Source organism: Canis aureus, chromosome 1 (assembly GCF_053574225.1).
Source record: "Canis aureus isolate CA01 chromosome 1, VMU_Caureus_v.1.0, whole genome shotgun sequence".
Classification (NCBI taxonomy): domain Eukaryota; kingdom Metazoa; phylum Chordata; class Mammalia; order Carnivora; family Canidae; genus Canis; species Canis aureus.
Genome location: NC_135611.1, coordinates 76522200 through 76543863, shown reverse-complemented (window position 1 = coordinate 76543863; position 21664 = coordinate 76522200). Strand labels below are relative to the sequence as shown.

The following is a 21664-nucleotide window of genomic DNA, read 5'->3' as shown; positions in this document are numbered from 1 at the left end:
CTGATCAGAATGCTGCAGGACATCTGCTGGGAATTCTAAATTGGAAGTAGTTTCTCTCTGCCTCTGAAGCAGGCCCCATGAAAATGTGAGGATCAAAACTACCATAACAATTTCACTGTCAGTCTGTCTGAAGATAAAGCCTTACAGAAGGCAGAATAGTCATTGAATGAAGCCCTACACTCGAGACTTCAGGATATATGAGCCAGTAAATGTTCTTAATGTTCAAACTAGTCTGAATTAGAATTTGTTAGATGTAGTTACAAGCACCCAGCTGATAGACTGTCCAAATGATGTGGAGCCAACAGGATTACATTCTCTCTGCAGTCAATACACTTCACCTTTGCTCTGAGGACATCAAGAGATAAGATCTTAGCAGACCATTGAAATAACATTAGTTTTTTTTTCCACAATATACTTAATACAAAGACCTGGCCCATATAATCTAGGCCTAAAAACGTCAGAGCTGGGCCATGGTATTTAACAAAGTGTTTCTCCCTGCTATTCCTTTTGTGTCCGATTTTCAGTGGACTCTGAATGGCATTCTAGATGAGTTTGATAGAGAAAAGTGTTGGATTGTCCTTATTATCAGAAGAGGTGTGGCTGTCAGCTGGACCTCACTTGGAATTCACTACCAGGATCACCATGGGGCCTGATATTTAAAATGTTTGCATGTGATCATTCAGTTCCTGTTCCAATAGATAAGAAACTCAAAGATCAGTAAACTACTTGCTCCCCCACCCCCGCCCCACCAGCTAAATTAATTAGAATGGTGCTCTAGAGGCAGCCAGGGTGGCTCAGCAGTTTAGCACCGCCTTCAGCCCAGGGCCTGATCCTGGAGACCCGGAATCGAGTCCCACATCGGGTTCCCTGCATGGAGCTTGCTTCTCCCCCTGCCTGTGTCTCTGCCTCTCTCTCTCTCTCTCTCTCTCTGTGTCTCATAAATAGATTTTTTTTTTTTTTAAAGAATGGTGCTCTACCTTTGGGTGACATTTTGACATTTATGACATGCTTTCACATACATCATCTCAACAACACAGTGGAGGTTGGCAACTGAGGAACTATTGTGTCTATTTTACAGATGAACAATGGGGGGCAGTGACTTGCTCAAGGCCTTGCACCATCATAGAATGATGGAATTTAGACTTCAAGATGTTAGCTTCTAAGCCAAAGCTTCCCTGCTAAATTACCTCAAACATACCTCCACATAATAGAAAGATAACAGTCAATATTGTTTCAGCTCTTACTGTGGGCCAGCTACCAAGCATCGCAACAGGGCCATGAGGTCTGGCCCATTATAATCCTCACTTTACAGATGAGCAAGCAAACTGAGACCCAAACTGGTAAAGTGACTTGCCCAAAGACACCTGGCTAGTCAGTGGCCTAGGCCGGGGTTCCAACCCAAGTGAGTAGTGCTCCAGAACATGAGCTCTCAACCTCTTCGTCTTGGCCACTTCAACAAGAGTAGAGCTCTACCAGCTGTGCCTGCTCTATATCAGATGACTCAGAACTACCCAGAACCCACCAGTTCAGTAAGGACCAAAGTGATATTTAACAACACAAACAACAAAGAACGATCCAACAATTTTTCTTGTTCTGGAATTTGATCACACAAAGATTGCCTATAATAAGCCAGGGCTTAGATAACATCTTATTAAACTTTCCTGACAATTTTATTGTAATAATAATTATAACTCAATTTGACTGATTCTGAAAGACACCACTGCTTGCTTAGCCAACAGATGTCTCTGCCTTTCACCACAGACAGACACACGCGCACACACACACACACACACACACACACTTCTCTATTGATTCCATAATGCCAAACCCCACCTCCTACTATAGGGAGTGAAGAGCCAAGATACCAGATGCACATATTCCTAGACTCTTTTGCAGGTAGGGCATGGGTATATGATCCAATCCTGCCCAATAAGATCTGATAGGAAGACTGATGGCGGCCTCTAGAAAAGGTCTTCCTCTGTGACAAAAAGAAATGCATGAGGAGGCACCACTTCTTATACATCGGAAATGGTAGTGCCTGACTCACATCCACAACTACTGCAGCCACCTTATAAGAATCACCGCTCTATGCAATATAGCTGATGTGCTGAGGATGACAGTGTGGGAAGATGGAAAGCACCTGTGTCCATGCAGAACCCCTGAGCAACCCTGAGGCTACCCTACCTCTGGACTTCTCATTAGGTAAGACAATATACTTATTACTTAAACCACTTTAATTTGGTTACTCTCTTACTTGCTGGCAAAACCTCTTAAGCCTCAAGAGGTAGCCACAGAGAAGAAAGAACTCTGGATTTTCAGTCCAACAACCTGGGTTCTAATCTATTTACTTGCCAGGTGACCCAAATCATTTTATCTCTCTCACCCTTATTTTCCCTATCTATAGAATTGAGGTGACACTCCATAATACAACATCAATAAAATGGAGACATGAAAATCCTGAAATAATGCGTATCCAATCACCTCATTAACAACACTGTTTCACTCAAATGCAACTGGTCTGGGTAGTAATTAAATTAGATTTATTAAATTGGAACTATCCATCTAACCCAACTCCTTTATTTTACAAAAGAGGAAAGGAAACATTGACTCCAAATGTCAAGTGACTCGCTCAATGTCACAAACTGCATGGTAACATAATTAAACCATGCATCTCCTGATCCCCAATCAATGTTGTCATGCTACTCTCATACTGATAGGTAATGAGCTAGATTAAGTACTGGGCACTCATTCAATCAACAGGTGTTTGTTGAACATGATTACGCGCCAGGTACTACCCTAGGTATTGGGGAATCCCTAACAAAAAACTAGCACCACCACGAAATGTTCCTACTCTACAGATTTAACTGTCTACAAAGGACAGTATTCAATCTACATTTATAAATATGAATTGAATGCCTAATATGTATTAAGCACTATGCTACGATTTCTGTTCAAACACAAATCAGAACTCCCAGCCAACTCCAATAATACCAACCATGTTTACCAGCCTTTGCTAAAGAATGTACAATGTGAAAAGTTTACATTTTACTCAATAAAAGTCAATATTGAAAAATGACAAGTTCATTAGAAGGAGCTGTGAATAACCATGCCAACATCTGAAAAAGGTGGATAGAATGGGGAAGATGGCTCGGACTCCACTTTACTTGACGCAGCAAGACTGAATAAAAGAACTTAGAGTTACCTCCTGTCCTTCTACACTGTCCAGACTACAAGGGCTGGCTCAGCTGGAAAAGCCCAATAGGAGTATTCAGTCACTCCTTCCATTCCCCCAGGCAGCCTTCTGGTGCCCTGCCCTCTCTTTAGGCTCCCTGTTCATCTGGAATTCCTCTTCCTCAGACCTAAACACTCACACCCTAATGACATCATGTGACAACATCCTAAACTCTGGAAAGAGACAGGGCAAGTGACTTTCAGCATCTCCTCTGGAAGTGGATACCAGGTGGCTGCGACTGGGCCACTAGGTGGTTTCTTTGAAAGTCTGTAAATTATATAATTTGGAACAGAATAATTAAAAGCTGTTGTTTTGAAAAAAAAATCCATAACTCATTTTATGCAGGTTATGGAGGGAGGATGTGTGTGACACTGTATGACAGTCCACATACTCGTTTACCTTTGTGATTTCTGGAACGGAGGAAAAAGGCAAGCAAGGAAGGAAGAACAGATGGATTCCCCGGGGCATGGACTGGTGACTCCAATAGGTTTTTTGTTTTTGTTTTGTTTTTTTTCAAAATACCATTTTGTTCTAACTTTAAACAATTGGATAGTTTTTTATGACCCTGTACCCAGTAGTGCAATTTCAAATTCCTGGGTTTGAAAAAGTCTAGGAAGATAAGGTCCAAAATTATCAATATAGGATCTTTCCATTCATCTTAATGGTGAAATAATCACCATTTGGGGCCAGAAGGAGTAGAAAAAAGATATGCCACAAAATGAAGTGTTTGATTTTTTTAAAAAATTCCAAAAATCAACATTTTGGAATATAGCATTTTAACCTTTTTGGCACCAGCTGGGCCATACAAACTGTAACTTTCCAAACTATTATTAGACCAGCTATAATTTATTGTTTCCCAGGACACCAAACAACAAATACATGCCCTTTGGGGACTGCTTATCTATTCTAAGAAAGACTAAGTCCCGAAGGGGATAAAACCTAGTGGTATCAACTCCAAATGGGACAGGACAGGACACACAGAGGAGGGACAGAGCAGAGGAGAAGTCAAAATCCCTCACTCTCTGTTGCTGGTTCCTCCATTTATTACATATTCGATATGGGTGAAATGCTCTGTACGGTACATCCACTTTAGAACCTAAGGCAAAGTGCACAATTATCTCTAGATCACAAGACAGTACATGCAGAACGTTTCTGTGCAACCCTGTGGCAGGAGAAAAACTGCCTAACCTGCTAATCCTTTTATTATTAAGTTTAGCAGCGCTGCTTAGCTCAGAATGAAATTCAAGATCCTCCAGAAAATTCACTGGGAGCCTACTCTCCTGGGAGATAATGGGGCACCACATTCCTTTGAAACTTGTCCTACTGTCTGCTTACAAATTAGTTTCCACTGTCTCTGTGTCACAAACTCCCATGGCAAACAAATGGGAAAGACCTTTCATTCATTCATTCATCTGGGGTTAACACAGCCCAGAGACCTGTTCCTGCCGCTGAGAGACGCTGCCTCCATTCATCTCTCAACGGAACTGCAGAGTGGGCTCTGTATTTAAAAAAAAAAAAAAAAAAGACAAAAAACAAAAACAAACAAACAAAAAACAGCTCAGTCCTGAAGCCTCAAGACTCAGGTAGGCAAGAAGAGGAAATCCCTGAGATAAATAAGCAAATAGATTTAAAAGTCAGAAGCTAATCGTGCTGAGCCCTGACACAACCTTTCCAGATTGTGCTCGCCTAGTGGGTCAAAGGAGAGAGCGCACCGAAAGTGCACGCGCGCGCGCGCACACACACACACACACACCCTTGCAGCTCACACTACATCTCCTGCAAGCTCAAAAGCACTTCGAACCCGAGGAGGAGGCTGCCAGGAAAGCTACCTTCGGCCAAAGAACTCTTGCTTTGTCCAACTTGGGCAAGAGCAATGTCTACCCACATGCCAAGGGGCGCTTCTTCCCAGGACCCAGGTCCTGCGAGGCTCCCTCCCTCCCGGCCGGCCTCACAGCCCTTTTCCTTTCTCTGAAACACACCGATTTCATGATTCCTTGTGGGGTAGCTCCAGTTCCGCGCAGCGCGCGCCCCATCCCTGAAGGCTGAAGCCCGAAGCCCAGGTCTGCCCAGCCTCTCTCACTCCCGAGAAACTTCCCCGCCGCCCCACGCGGAGTAAAGGCCATCGGTAGGGGGGCGGCAGGGAGTGAAGCGGGCCCCCGGGCTGAGGGCACCTTCGGAGCCCGGGCGCCAAGAGAGCTGAGTGAAGCCGAGCTGTGCATGCCTTCTCCACGTGGAGGAAGGGAGGAAGGAAGAATGGGCGACAGGCAGGTGTCCCTCTCGGCTCTCCGAGCTCCCATTTCCTGGCGGGGGAGGGGATCGGGGGGTTGGCCTCTCCCTGGAGGCAGCTGCCCCGCGCCCCCAGCCTAGGCGCAGCGAGACGTGCGCGCAGCTTGCACGCCAGGCAAGGGGCCCCGGCGCGGCTAACGCGCCCTGCGCTGGCTGGGGCTCCCAGGCTCGCGGGGCGGGGAGAGAGAAATCCGGCTCGCTCGCCAGCAGGCCCCCGCACGGCTTCTCTCGCCCGGCCCGCGCACGCCCACCCGCAGAGGGCCCGCGCCCGCGCCCGCGCCCCGAGCAGCCCGCACCTGGATGTGGCAGGAGATCTCCGAGTCGTCCAGCAGCCGGATGGTGCATTTCATGTCCTGGCTGAGCGATTTGATGCTGGAGCTCCGAAAGTGGATCATTTTCATGGTCCTCCTGCCTCTCGGCACACAGTGGCAGGAGGCGAACATGCACCGCGGCCCGGGGGAGCGAGCGGGAGGCTCGGGGCCGGCGTGGCGCTCGCCCGCGCGGACCGACACCCTCGCGCACGCACCGTCCCGGACCCCCGGGTGCGGCTCAGCCCCGGGACAGCGACGGCGACGGGCGCCTGTGGCCACACATGCCGGGCGGCCGGGGCGCGGCGGGCGGGCCCCTCCCCTCCCCTCCCTCGCCTCCCCTCCCCTCCCTCGCCTCCCCTCCCCTCCCCTCCCTCGCCTCCGCCTCGCCCGCTCCTTTCCCCGCCTCCGCCCGTCGCGCGCGCTCCTGCGCCTCCCTCCGCCCGGGCTAGAGCGCAGAGGGTGCCCGGCCGGTGACCCGGGGCGGCCGCGCGACGCACTTGCTCCCACGCGCGGGGAGCCGCGGGAGGCGGGGGCGGGGGCGGAGGGACGGCTGGCGCCGGGGGCCGGGGGCCGGGGGCCTGGCAGTGGCCTGCTTCGCCGCCGCCGCCGCTGCGTCAGGCTGGGCCCGGCCGCCTCCTCCCTCCCCGGCCGCAATCGCCCGGGCTCCTCCTGGTCACGCTCGTCCCTGCCCCGGCTCCCCAGGCGCCCGACAGCGCCCTGCTCGGCTCTGCCCCGGGGACCTGGCCGCGCCCGGGCGGAGGGCGAGCCTGAGCTGCGCCCGCAGCGACGATTCCGCCGCGCGAGGGGATGGTTGGACCAAGGACTAGCCCCCTCCCCCCCGAAAGTGGCGTGAGGCCCTGGTATGGCTACCCTAGGAATACGGCTAATAGTAACGATCTCTAGTACTCGTGGGTATTTTTAGAAGCCTTTATTTAATATTAACTGGGAGTTCATCTCCTTAAAAAAAAAAAAAAAAATCAAGGGTGCCTGGCTGTCTCAGTCAGTAGAGCAAACTACACTTGATCTTGGAGTCGTGAGTTCGAGCATCACCTTGGGGGTAGCGTTTACTTTAAAAAAAAATTTTTTTTTTTAATCAGAGCTTTCTTTAAGCAACTTCTTATTTATAACTCCCAACATCTCAATATGATCTGTGGAAGCAGTACCCTAGACCTCGGCAAGAGGGTCTCTATCCTGCACCGCCCCCTTTAGGGACCTTCCTCCTTCTCCCCTCCCAGCTCCGTTGCCCAGGAATAGAGATGTGGCTGTTCCTGTTTTAGACCAATCCCTGGGTACTGGGGACCCTGGAATTCCCTGCCCACTGCCAGGGTAGTAGGGATAGAGGACCTGCTGCCCCTGTGTCTTCCCCAGGACGGATCAAACCCCTTTCAGGTATACCCATAGGCCCAAGGGGTGACCAAGGGCCGTCTGTGGAGGCAGGTCTGCGGATGTTGGATGTGGGGTCAGGCACGTCTGGGAGCAGGAAGAGAAGGGCTACTCATCCTCCTGCCCTTTCTGAGCTGGTCAGCATGTTCAAGTCAGTATTAAGGAATATTTGTTAGAGGAAGAACTTTGCCCAGCTGTCACCTCCTGCTGCAACTGACAGATCCCCCTCATCCAAAGGTGAGAATGTGGGAGTGAAGCCCAGCCATCTCACCTAACCTTGGTACATCTGATGGGCTGGGTGTGCTCTAGGACACCCCCTGGGATTGGCTGTGGCTTGGCGGCACCCACATTGCAGTTGAACTTCTCCCTCTGCCTACTCTTTGCTTCTTCCCCCTGTTGCTCACTAGTAAATACCCTTCAGCCAAACTCAGCCTCAGTATCTGCTTCTGGAAACTCCAAATGATGACAATTTGTCACAATAGGAAGATGTTTTATTTAACAGTCAATAGCTTGATTATTGCTTTTAAATATGATAATAGCATGTGGCCCTCTGTGTGTACTCTTGCCCTGGGCTGGTGAATATTAGAGCAGGGCCTACCAAGGAGGTCAGCATGAAGTGTCTGGGAAGATGAGGATTTGATTCTTGTTCTAGCTCCTGGTCAACCCTTGCGACCTTGGGACAGCCTTTTCACGTTTCTTTTCTCAGCTTCAAAGGTGAGCACATCAGTGTCTAGTCTCCACATCTCACAGGTGGCTGAGATACTGTGATGAGGCAAGGCCAGTGGGAGATAGATTATAGTCTGTGAAGCCCCATATGCATGTATGAAGTGGCAATGATGAGCCCCAACTGCTACTGGGCTTGAATCATCTCTCCTAACCCAAGAACAGATCTAAGATAGCCTGGAGATCAAAGAAAAGTCACCGCCCAAAACAGTCCAAGCTTTTCTTTTGAGGCTACTTGTCCATCCTTATTATAATGGCACTTTGGCTTCAAAAGAGTCATGCTCAATACCCCAAAACTGGTATCTCAAATTTCAAGGAGCAGAATTAGACCAGCAAGGACAGTAGGAAAGAGGATAGAAGAAAGATCACCCTAAGTGGGATTGCAAGCAACAGTATTTTGAGGAAATGAGAATTGAAAAGAATCTGGGGTTGGTTGTCTGACCAGATTTGGGATGAAGGCTGAGTTCAGCTAGCATAAAGATATACTCATTGGCCTATATGGAAAAAAACTAGATAAATTACCATATATATTCACTTGAATTAAAGTATCCATTGAAGACAAGGCTTTGGGAAACCAAGCGGCCATGTTCAAAAAATAATATGAAAAGCAAGAGGAATTCAAAGAATGAACTTAAGAGCTGAGTTTAAAACTGGACCACTAAAAAAAAATAAAAGAGAAGAAAACAAATTAAAATAAAATAAAACTGGACCACTTAGGGATATTTGACTGACTCATGATGCAACTATATATCTTGCATATATAGTTGTAAGTTCAAGCCCCAGGTTGGGTGTAGAGATAACTTAAAAAAAAAAAAAAAAAACCTGGACCACTTAAAGCAGTGGTACACTGAGAGTCCTAAACTCTCAGCTCAAGACTTTTAGAAATCTTTATTCTTTCTACAGCAGAACTAAAAGTTTTTTTTATTAATTGAACTGTAATTGAAAAACAAACTCAAAGTCAGTTGAATTATCAGCCTCACCAGATTTCATGTATGAGAGACAATTACCATTGAGAAAAGAGTGGGAATCTGGAAATAGAGATGGGACCAGGGGTGGCTCAATGGTTGAACGTCTGCCTTTGACTCAAGTCATGATCCCAGGGTCCTGGGATAGAGTCCCACATCAGGCGGGAGCCTGCTTCTCCCTCTGCCTAGGTCTCTGCCTCTCTCTGTGTGTCTCTCATGAATAAATAAATAAAATCTTAAAGAAGAAAGAAGAAAGAAAGAAGAAAGAAAGAAAGAAAGAAAGAAAGAAAGAAAGAAAGAAAGAAAGAAAGAGGAAGTGAGGGAGGGAGGGAGGGAGGGAGGGAGGAAGGAAGGAAAGAAAAGAAAAGAAAGGAAAGAAAGGAAAGGGAAGGGAAGGGAAGGGAAGGGAAGGGAAGGGAAGGGGAAGAGAAGAGAAGAGAAGAGAAAATAGAGAAGGAAATGGGACCATGAAAGAGGATATGGATAATTCCTAGTAACTCAAAGTCCCAAAACACAATTGGCAGCAGAAGCAAAGCTTCTCCCTTTATATGATGAGGCTGTTGCTGCCCTGTTTGAAGACCCTGTTCTGGCCTCATCTGAGGCAGTAACCATGCAAAGGAAAGCCAATCTCATCGCCACCCCTGGCCCACCACCTCTGAATATTCTCACTGTTAATACTTGAATCAGATCCAGGCACACTGTAGGAGGCCAATTACAAAGTCACCCCCAGGAACAGAAAGAATTGCAAGGTGTTACTAATTTAAATTGAAAAGGCTGTATGTGAATAAACCTGAATCTGTTGATGTGAGTGCACTTTCCAGTGATTCTGGTTTCAGTGTACCAACTAACTGAATGACTTGTACCCAGCCAAATGAAAATGAGGAGGAAATATCCCAATTGTTGTACAGAAAAGAGCCCAAAGAATCAGGGAGAAGGAAATACTCTAGCGGATTTTCATATGTAGCCAGCTCACCTCCCTTGCAACCTTGTCTCCAGAGGCGGCCTCCACCAAGGCTGTCAAAGAATCAGTGGTGAAGGAAGCAGCACCATCTTTGAAAAATTCCATGGTGACCAGGATGTCATGAAAGACGCTATAGTTGAAAGGAGCTCCCTGATGTAAATGCAGATGATGGGAGACTAACTTAGCAGAGGACAGATATTTAACTGCCAGTGCTGAGAAGGACACTAGGACAGTCATGAGCGGTGGGACCCAAGTAGATTTCAGAGTGATGTGACCCACAGGGATTTGGCTAATATCTGAGCATCCAACTAAGATCCTGTCTCGTCTGTAAGACAGACATTTCTAGGTCTAGCAAACAAAAGTGTGACTACCCCACACACATACACAGGCAAAATTCCCCAATCTGACCTGGTCTCACAACCAGAAACACTTGAATGAAGAAAAGTGGATCTACCTGAAGAATAAGAACATTGGCCATGGCAGTGAAGAATTGGCAAGGTCTCATTCTTAATAAAGAAGCGGCAGTCAGGGGGTGCCTGGGTGGCTCAGTTGGTTAAGCGTCTGCCTTCAGCTCAGGCCATGATCCCGGAGTCCCAGGACTGAGCCCCACATCAGGCTCCCTGCTCAGCAGGGAGTCTGTGTGTCCCTCACCCCACTCTGCTCTCTCTCTCTCAGTTAAAAACATAAAATCTTAGAAAAAGAAGAAGGAAGAGAAGGAGGAGGAGAGACAGAGATTACAGTAATCTTATGCTCAGTGGTTTTACTGCTGCTCCTTGTCAAAAAACTTCGCATCCCATAGGTCACACAGCATTTTGGTGAACCAGAAACAGAAAACAAGTGATCTGACACAAAAGATTCACAGTTATAAATACTGTGTATTGATAGAAAAAAACATTTTTCAGCATTTTTACAGCCATCAAAAATTGATAATTGAAAAAAGAAACACTTAGATATAACTCTAACAAAATCCATATGAGATCTTTCTGAGAAAACTAAAGCTGATGACAGACATCAAAGAACTAAATAAAAGGAAAGATACTCCATGTTTGTGGATGAGGAGACTCAACATTTTTAAGATGTCAGTTCTTCTCAACTTGATCTAGGGACTCAGTGCAATTCAAACCAAAATCCCTACAGGTTATTTTGTGGATATTGACAAACTTTTTCTGAAGTTTATATGGCAAGGCAAAAGACCCAAAATAGCCAACACAACAGTGAAGATGAAGTCAGAGGACTGGTGCTACCTGACTTCAAGACAACATAAAGACAGTGTGGTGTTGGAGAAAAAAAAAATAAAAAGACATAAATCAATGGAACAGAATAGAGAGCCCAGAAATAGACACACACTGACCTATAGTAAACTGACCTTTCACAGAGAACCAAGTCAACCCAGTAAAGAAAGTATAGGGTTTTTTACTATTGTTATCTTTTTATGTGCTGGAAAGCAAGACATCCACATGCAAAAAAATTAATCCCAACACAGACCTAAGCTATTTATAAAAATTAACTCAACTCAAAATGGTCCATAGACCTAAACATAAAATGCAAAACTATAAAATTGCTTGAAGTTAATACAGGAGAAAATCTAGGTAACCCTGAGATTGGTGACAACTTTTTAGATACGACATCAAAAGCACAAGAAGTTGAACTACATTAAAATTAAAAACTTCTACTCTGCAGATGACACTGTTAAAATAATGAGAAGACAAGCCACAGACTGGAAGAAAATATCTGCAAAACACATATTCGACAAAAGACTTGTATCCAAAATATACATACAACTCTTAAAACTCAAAATAACAAAAACAAGTAATCCAGTTTTAAGATAGGCAAAGATCTAAACTGCACTTCACCGAAGATATAGGGGCGGTAAATATGTATGTGAAAAGATTTTCAACATCATGTCATTAGGGGATTGCAAAATTAACACTATTGAGACACTACTACACACTTATTAGCTAAAATTCAGAAGAATTTTAGAAAAGTTAAGCCAGCCCCTAATCTGTTCACTGCCTCCCTGCATGTGGATGAGGAAATTATACCAGACACACAGCATTTAGGAGAGCAACTTACAGTAGAGGAATTGAGATAAAAAAAATGGAGGATATCATGGAAACAAAACATTTTTTTTGACAGTTCCTAGGAAAACCTGCATAGTAATACTTCAGATGTGCCAGATGGCAAGTTGTTGGGTATTTCTATATTAATACAGTTTGTTTTAATCAATAAAATAAAAATCTCTCATTTTAAAAAAAATAGCTAAAATTCAAAACATTGATAACACCAAACGAATGCTGGCAAGGATGTGGAGCGACAGAAGGTCTCATTCATCACTGATGGGAATGCAAAATAGTACAGCCACTTTGGAGGACAGTTGGGTAGGGTTTTGTTTTTATTTTTGTTTGTCATTTTATTTAGTTAGTTTCAGAGGTAGAATTTAGTGATTCATCAAATGCCCTCCTTAATGCCCATCACCCAATTATCCCTTCCTCTCACCCACCTTCCCTCCATCAACCCTTAGAATGTTTCCTAGAGTTCAGCATCTAGTATGGTTTGCTTCCCTATTTTCATCTTATTTTTCCTTCCCTTCCCTATGTTCATCTGTTTTGCTTTTTATTCCACATATGAGTGAAATCATATGGCATTTGTCTTTCTCTGACTGATTTATTTTGCTTAGCATTATACACTCTAGCTCCATCCACATCCTTGCAAATGACAAGATTTCATTCTTTGGCTGAGTAATTTTCCATTGTATACATAAACCACATCTTTATCCACTCATCAGTTGATGCACATTTGGGCTCTTTCCATAGTTTGGCTATTGTTGATAATGTTGCTATAAGCTTTGGGGTGCGTGTACCCTTTTTGAACCTGTATTTTTATATCCTCTGGGTAAATACCTAGTAGTGCAATTACTGGGTTGTAGGATAGTTCTATTTTTGTTTTTTTGAGGGTCCTCCATACAGAGTGGCTGCACCAGCTTGCATTTCTACTGTGTAAGAGGGTTCCCCTTTCTCCACATCCTCTTCAACATCTGTTGTTTCCAGTGTTGTTAATTTTAACCATTCTGACAGATGTGAGGTGATATCTCACGATGGTTTGGATTTGTATTTCCCTGATGATGAGTGATTTGAGCATCTTTTCATGTGTCTATGGCCACCTGAATGTCTTCTTTGGAAATATGTCTATCCATGTCTTCTACCCATTTCTTAACTGGACTGTTTGCCTTTTGGGTGTTGAGTTTGATAAGTTCTTTATAGAGTTTGGATACTAACCCTTTATCAGATGTGTCATTTGCAAATATCTTCTCCCATTCTGCAGGCTGCCTTTTAGTTTTGTTGATTGTTTCCTTTGCTGTGCAGAAGATTTTTATCTTGATGAAGTCCCAATAGCTCATTTTTGCTTTTGTTACCCTTGCCTCCAGAGATGTATCTAATAAGAAGTTGCTGCAGCCAAGGTCAAAGAGGTCACTGTCTGTGTTCTCCTCTAAGATTATTATGGTTTCCTGTCTCACATTTAGGTCTTTCATCCATTTTGAATTTATTCTTGTATATGGTGTAAAAAAGTGGTCCAGTTTCATTCTTCTGTAGGTTGCTGTCCAGTTTTTTTTAATCTTTTTTTTTTTAAGATTTTATTTATTTCTTCATGAGAGACACAGAGAGAGAGAGGGGCAGAGACACAGGCAGAGGGAGAAGCAGGCTCCATGCAGGGAGCCAGATGTGAGACTTGATCCCATGACTCCAGGATCATGCCCTGAGCTGAAGGCAGACACTTAACCTCTGAACCACCTAGATGTAGCTTTAAAGAATATTTAAAAAAAAAAAAAAAAACCAACAACAACATTTGACCATCCATGTAAGTTTATTTCTGGGCTCTCTCTTCTTTTAGTCTTTATGTCTGTCTTTATGCCAGTACCACACTGTTTTGAATATTGTAGCTTTGTAGTAAGTTTTTTTAAGATTTTATTTATTCATGAGAGACACACAGAGAGGCAGAGACACAGGCAGAGGGAGAAGCAGGCTCCCTGCAGGGAGCTAATGCAGGACTCAATCCCAGGACCCCAGGATCACACCCCGAGCCAAAGGCAAACACTTAACCACTGAGCCACCCTTGCGTCCCTGTAGTAAGTTTTGAATCAGGAAGAATGGGTCCTCCCATATTGTTCTCTTTAAATATTGCTTTGGCTATTCAGTGTCCCTTGAAATTCATTTGATTTTTAGAATGGGTTTTTCTATTTTTGCAAAAGCTATCATTGGGATTCTGAAAGCAATTGAATTGATCTACAAATTGTTTTGGGCAGCATTGACATGTAAACAATATTAAATCTTCCAATCCATGAACATAGGATGTGTTTTCATTGACTTATATCTTCATTATTCCAGCATGTTTAATAGTTTTCAGGGGCCCCTGGGGGGCTCAGTGGTTGAGCGTCTGCCTTCAGCTCAGGGCATGATCCTAGGATCCAGGATCAAGTCCTACATTGGGCTTCTTGCAGGAAGCCTGCTTCTCCCTCTGCCTGTGTCCCTGTCTCTCTCTCTCGGTCTCTCTCTCTCTCTCTCTCGAATAAATAACTAAAATATTTTTTAAAAATAGTTTTCATTGTATAAGTCTTTTTCCTCTTTGGATAAGTTAATTTCTAAGTATATTATACTTTTTGGTGCTATTGTAAATGGAATTGTTTTTGTAATTTCCATTTCAGATTGTTCATTTTGTATAGAGATGCAACTAATTTGGTATGTTGACTTTGTACCCTGCAACTTTGCAAAATGCGTTTATTTTCCTGTGGAATCTTTAAGGTTTTTTGCATGTGAGAATATATTATCTGCAAACAGTGATAAATTTCATCTTCCTTTCCAATTTGGATGACTTTGTTTCTTTTTCTTGCCTTACTGTTCTGGCTAGAATTTCCAATACTATGTTAAATAAAAGTGACAAGAGTAGACATCCTAGCCTTGCTCCTGATCTTGGAGGAAAAGTTTTCACTCTTTCACTAGGGAGTATGATGTTCACTGTGGGTTTTTCATATATAGTTTTTATTAAATTATAATCTCCTTATATTCCTTGTTTGTTGAGTGTTTTTATCTTGAAAGGCTGTTGAACTTTTTCAAATACTCTTTCTGCATCCATTGAGATGATCCTGCGGCTTTTTCCTTTCATTATGTTAACATGATATATTACAGTGTTCAATTTTCATATGTTGAACCAGCCTTGCATTCTGGGATAAATTCCACTTGATCATGGTGCATAATACTTTTAATATGCTACTGAGTTCAGTTTCCTAATATTTTGTTAAGGATTTTTGCATCATTGTTCATAAGGGATATTTGTTTGTAGTTTTTATTTTTCTTGTAATATCTTTGCCTAGTTTTAGTATCAGAATAGTGTTGGCCTCATAGAATGTGTTAGGAAGTATTCCCTCCTCTCCAATTTTTTGGAATGCTTTAAGGAGTGGTATTAGTTCTTCTTTAAGTGTTTGATAGAATTCACCAGTGAAGCCATTAAACCCATAACTCTTTGTCAAAAGATTTTGGATAACTGATTTAATCTCCTTACTGTTAAAGGTCTACTCAGATTTTCTATTTCTTTTAGATTTATTATTGGTAGATTTTATTGCCAGGAATTTCTCCATTTTATCTAGACTATCCAATTTTTGGCATATAATTGTTCTCAGTACTCTCTTATAATCCTTCTTACTGTAGAGATGGTAGTAATGTCCTCATTTTTGCTTCTGAGTTTAGTAATTTGAGTCTCCTTTTTTCCCAGTTCATCTAGCTAAAGGTTCAAAAATTTTGTCAATCTTTGCAAAGAATCAACTTTGTTTTACTGATTTTCTTCATTGTCTTTCTATTTTCTATTTCATTTAACTCTCCTTTAATCTTTACTATTTTCCTACTCCCACTAGCTTTGGGTTTAGCTTCTTTTTCTAGTTCCTTTATCTGGAAAATTAGTTTGTTCATTTAAGATATTTCCTGTTTTTTTTTTTTTTAATGTAAGCATTTATGGCTATAAATTCTCCCCTTAGCACTACTTTCACTGTGCCGCATAAGTATTGGTATGTTTTCATTTTCATTTGTTTCTAAGTATTTTCTAATTTTCCTAGTGATTTCTTATTTGATCCACTAGTTGTTTAAGAGTGTGTTGTTTAGAGGCACCTGGCTGGTGCAGTCGACTCTTAGTTTCAGCTCAGATCGTAATCTTGGGGTCATGAGATTGAGCCTGTGTTAGGCTCCACACTCAGTGTGCTTGGGACGCTTTCTCTCTCTCTTCCCCTTCCCCCTAAGCGCTCTCTCTCTCTCTAAAACACATTTTTTAATTTTTTTTTAAGATTTTATTTATTTATTCATGAGAGACACACAGACACACAGAGAGAAGCAGAGACATAGGCAGAGGAAGAAGCAGACTCCTCACAGGGATCCCAATGCAGGACTTGACCCCAGGACCCCAGGATCACGACCCAAGCCAAAGGCAGACACTCAACTGCTGAGCCACCCAGGTGTCCCTAAAAAATTTTTAAGTGTTTTAATTTATACAATTTTGTGAATTTTTAAATTTATTTCTCCTTTCCTTGTATGCATATTTTATAGCCCTTTCCCCTGAGATTCCATTTAATGCCCTAAGGTTTGAATTTATACCAGCTTAACTTCAATATTATACAAAAACTCTGCTTCTATAAAGCTCCATCCCCACCCCTCTTAGCTGATGTCACAAAATTATATCTTTATGCATTGTGTGCCCAAACCATAAATTAATCATTCTTTTCAATGCATTAATATCCTAAATTGCACAGAAAACAAAGTTTGTAGTTACAAACTAAAGTTACAATACTATCTTTTAGACTAATAATTGTTTTCCTTTAATATATTAGTCCCTCAAATCATTTAGAAATAAAAAGTAGAGTTACAAACTGTTGTTATAATACTACTAGCTCTTCTAGCCATCCATGTATTTACTTCCATTGATATTTTTATTTTTTCATACAAGTTACTGCCTAGTATCTTTTCACCCTACAAGACTTCCATAAGCAGTTATTGCATGGTATCTAGGGTAATGAATTCCCTCACTTTCATCTGGGAATATATTCATTTCTCCCTCACTTTTGGAGGACAATTTTTTCAGATTTGGGATTCTTGGTTGACTGTTTTGGTTTGTTTTTTGTTTTTGGCATTTTGAATGTGTTGACTCACTGCCTTCTGGCTTCCACAGTTTCTGATGAGAAATCTGCTTGTGATGTTATCAAAGATCTCTTGTATGTGATATGTTGCCTCTCTCTTGCTGCTTTCAAAATTTTGTCTTCAGCTTTTGAAAGTTTGATTATAATGTGTCTTAGTATGCATCTCTGAGTTCATCTTTTTTTTAAAGATTTTATTTGAGAGACAGAAAGCATGTGTGAGCAGGGGGAGGGGCAGGAGAGGGAGAGAGTGAATCCTAAGCAGACTTCACACTGAGCGTGGAGCCCAATGTGGGGGCTCAATCCCACAACCCTGACCTGAGCAGAAATCAAGAGTTGGACGCTTAGCCAACTGAACCACCCAGGTACCCCTCCTTGAGTTCATCTGACTTGAACTTCTAGGATATTTATATTCATGTCTTTCATCACATTTGGGGATTATTTTTAGCCATTGTTTCTTCAAATATTTTCTTTGCTCCTTTTTCTCTTAGGATTCCCACAATGCATATGTTGACCTACTTGATGGTACCCTCAAGTCCCTGGGGCTTTGTTACCTTTTCTTTGATCAGATTCATAATTTCCATTGCCCTATCTTCAAATTCATTTATTTTTTCTTCTGCCTGCTCAAATCTGCCTTTGAATCTCTCGTGAATTTTTTGTTTTAGTTGTACTTTTAACCTCTAGGATTTCGTCTTTTTTTTTTAGGTCTGCAATCTCCTTATTTATTTTTCTGTTTTGTTCATGCATGGTTTTCTTGGCTTTCTCCACATGTTCCTTTAGTTCTTTGAGCACTTTTAAGATTGTTGTGTTATTAAAGTCCTTGCCTAGCAGATCTGCCATTAGGTCTTTATCAGGGACAATTTCTGTTGATTGATTTTTTTCTTTAATGGACCAGACTTCCCAGTTTCTTTTATGCCTGTTGCTGTTGTTGTTGTTGTACACTGAAATTCGAATCTAATAATATGGTAACTCTAGAAATAGATTCTGCTCCCTTCCCCAGAATGCTGAGTTTTTGTTAGTTTTTGTTCATTGTTTCTGTTTGGCTTTTTGCTTTTTTACTTTTGATAATTTTAGGCTGTCTCTAAAGGACCAGACTGAGGTATAAATTTAAGGTCCTCTCAGGACTTCTCTGAGCTTGTGCCTTTCCCTGAGCATGTGTAGTCACTATCTGATTTTCCCTATATGGGCAGTTGTTTAATGTCCTAGTCTTTAATGAGGAGGGAGAAAATGGGTGCTGGTCTTAAGTCTCCTGGAAGTTACTTCAGCCTGAAGGGGAGGAGCTTTCAAGAATGAAGGGAGGTACAGCAATGACCACCTTTTTTTCTGTATGTCTGTGACCAGAAGCATCAATCAACAATTGGAGCACAGATCCCCGATCTGTGGAAGACAAAGTACTTACCATCCTAGCTCCTGAGAGCTGTGTGCAGACAGCTTCAGCCACAGGTGTAGAGCTTCTTCCATGGGGCTGGGGGTGTGGATGGGTAACTGTTACTTGCTAAGAGCTGAAATTGACCAAAATTAACCAAAATCTACAATTTACTGTCCAAGGTCCCCTAAAAGTTGCAAACCTTTAATAGACTTCTGAATTCTAAATTAGTTATATCAGATAGAATCTGCCAATGCAATTATTGTCTAGGCAGGGAGAAAGATTATTAGTCCTTCTTATTCCCCCATCTTCCCAGAATCCTTCTTCCATAGTTTGTTAAAAGACCCTAAAAATGATAACCTAGAAATACATTGATCAAAAGATTTTCTGAAACCATAAAGGCCTCTAGTTCCCTGAAGTGTTCTAGGGTTTGTTTTTTTTTTAAGATTTTATTTATTCATGAGAGACACAGAGGAGGCAGAGATATAGGCAGAGAGAGAAGCAAGCTCCCTGCAAGGAGCTTGATGTGGAACTCGATCCCAGAACCCCAGGATCACGACCTGATCCAATGGCAGATGCTCAGCTACTGGAATGTTTTATATTTAAATATTTCTTTTTTATACATTTATGGAAATTTTTAATTAAATTTTAAGCTATTAGATATATAAGAAAGACATAGCAGTGAAAAAAAAGATTTTGAGCCCTTAATTAGTAATTTCTAAGGAATGTCTCAAATTTGGATTTGCCCCACTAATCTTTGCATTCTCAGCTTAGAGGTCATATTTGCAGCTAGCAAATAAAGCAACATCCCCATGCAAACTACACCACCACTTCAACCCAGGTCCTCTATATTCAACAGAAAAGGATACAATTATTTCCAAATATCAAATACTCAAAATGAAAAACAAAGTCTTTTAGGATACTGGTAACAGTGCTAGAGCACTGGTCATAAAATTAATACCTAAAGCTAAAATGCCTCACACAAATGCAGACTTGCCCTTTTTATGTGCTTGTGTGGAAGCTATCCAGAGCTAAACTGGCACTGCCAAAAGTAAAAGAAACAGAAAAAAAAATACCTCCCCATCAGATGGTACTATTAGCAGACATACAGATGACATTATATTATGACGGAGAAACCACACTAATGCAGAAGTTTATTAATTGATTGTAACTACAGATATGAGTAAGCGTGTCTGTTAATAGCACTAATTAGAAAGCCTAAAGAGAAATGCTTGGAAGAATAGTATTTGTTCCACAAAGTGCCAAATCAAACTACTACAGATGAAATATTTGAGATAATAAATATTTTTTAATTATGTGTGATGGAAACATTGCAAATGTTTGTGCACTCACAATTTTGCCTCAATGTCAGGAATGTAAAGTCCCTACGTGGCATGAATTTTATCTAAAATCTTGAGATTCAAGTAACACATGTTGCTTTATTCAGAAAAGCTCTCATGTAAATGTTTGTCTTTAGCTCTAAATTGCCTGTCGAATGATGAAACCAAATGGGGAAATCTAACAAAATACAAGTTCCTAGGGTCCATCTGGTTTCAGCAATCAGTGAATAATGAGCTCAAAGTACCACTGTTTTTCATACCAAAGTGTGTTGGTCAGCAAAGAAACAAACAGTCCAATAATGAAATGGGCAAAAGACATGAACAGAAATCTCACAGAGGAAGACATAGACATGGCCAACAAGCACATGAAAAAATGCTCCACATCACTTGCCATCAGGGAAACACAAATCAAAACCACAATGAGATACCACCTCACACCAGTGAGAATGGGGAAAATTAACAAAGCAGGAAACCACAAATGTTGGAGAGGATGTGGAGCGAGGGGAACCCTCCTGCACTGTTGGTGGGAATGTGAACTGGTGCAGCCACTCTGGAAAACTGTGTGGAGGTTCCTCAAAGAGTTAAAAATAGATCTGCCCTATGACCCAGCAATTGCACTGCTGGGGATTTACCCCAAAGATACAGATGCAGTGAAAGAACAAGACACCTGCACCCCGATGTTTATAGCAGCAATGTCCACAATAGCCAAACTGTGGAAGGAGCCTCGGTGTCCATCAAAAGATGAATGGATAAAGAAGATGTGGTTTATGTATACAATGGAATATTACTCAGCCATTAGAAACGACAAATACCCACCATTTGCTTTGACATGGATGGAACTGGAGGGTATTATGCTGAGTGAAATAAGTCAATTGGAGAAGGACAAACATTATATGGTCTCATTCATTTGGCGAATATAAAAAATAGTGAAAGGGAATAAAGGGGAAAGGAGAAAAAATGAGTGGGAAATATCAGAAAGGGAGACAGAACATGAGAGACTCCTAACTCTGGGAAACGAACTAGGGGTGGTAGAAAGGGAGGTGGGCAGGGGGTGGGGGTGACTGGGTGATGGGCACTGAGGGGGGCACTTGACGGGATGAGCACTGGGTGTTATTCTGTATGTTGGCAAATTGAACACCAATAAAAAATAAATTTTAAAAAAAAGTGTGTTGGTATGCAAAGCAAGAGTTGTCAAGAATGAGTGAGTTTTCATTTTCTTTTTTTTTTTTAATTTTTATTTATTTATGATAGTCACAGAGAGGGGGGAGGGAGGCAGAGAGAGAAGCAGGCTCCATGCACCGGGAGCCTGATGTGGGATTTGATCCCGGGTCTCCAGGATCGTGCTCTGGGCCAAAGGCAGGCGCCAAACCGCTGCGCCACCCAGGGATCCCAAGTTTTCATTTTCTTTAGGTAAATACCCAGCAATGAAAGTACTAGATTATACAGTATTTCTATTTTTAATTTTTTAAGGAATCTCCATACTGTTTTCCACAATGACTGCACCAATTTATATTCCCACCAGCAGTGCATAAGGGTTCCCTTTTCTTCACATCCTTGCCAACACTTAACTTGTCTTTATGATACTAGCCATTCTGACTGGTATGAGGAGATAAGTCATTGTGATTTTGATCTGCATTTCCCTGATGATCAGTGACATTGTTCATCTGTAATGTCTATTAAGTCCTCTGCCCTTTTTATTTTTTTAAATATTTATTTATTTGAGAGAGTGCGTGAGCATGCATGAGCAGGGGGTAGAGGTAGAGGAAGTGGGAGAAGCAGACTCCCTGCTGAGCAGGAAGCCCAATTACCTGGGCTGAAGGCAGACACTTAACAGACTGAACCATCCGTACACCCCTTCTGCACTTTTTACTTGATTATTTGTCTTGGTGCTAAAATTTGAGTTCTTTATATTTTTTGGATATTAACCCC

At 42.3% G+C, this 21664-nt stretch overlaps 1 protein-coding gene across 2 annotated transcripts in view; it reads right to left on the bottom strand.

Annotated features, from left to right (window-relative positions):
- Positions 1-6099, bottom strand: part of FRMD3 (FERM domain containing 3) — a 293937-nt gene extending 287838 nt beyond the window's left edge. For both annotated transcript variants that reach the window (XM_077905595.1, XM_077905588.1), the window contains exon 1: positions 5815-6099. In XM_077905595.1, the coding sequence (XP_077761721.1) occupies positions 5815-5961 (147 nt within the window). In that variant the 5' untranslated portion in view covers positions 5962-6099. The remainder of the gene's footprint in view (positions 1-5814) is intronic.
- Positions 6100-21664: the final 15565 nt, after the last annotated feature.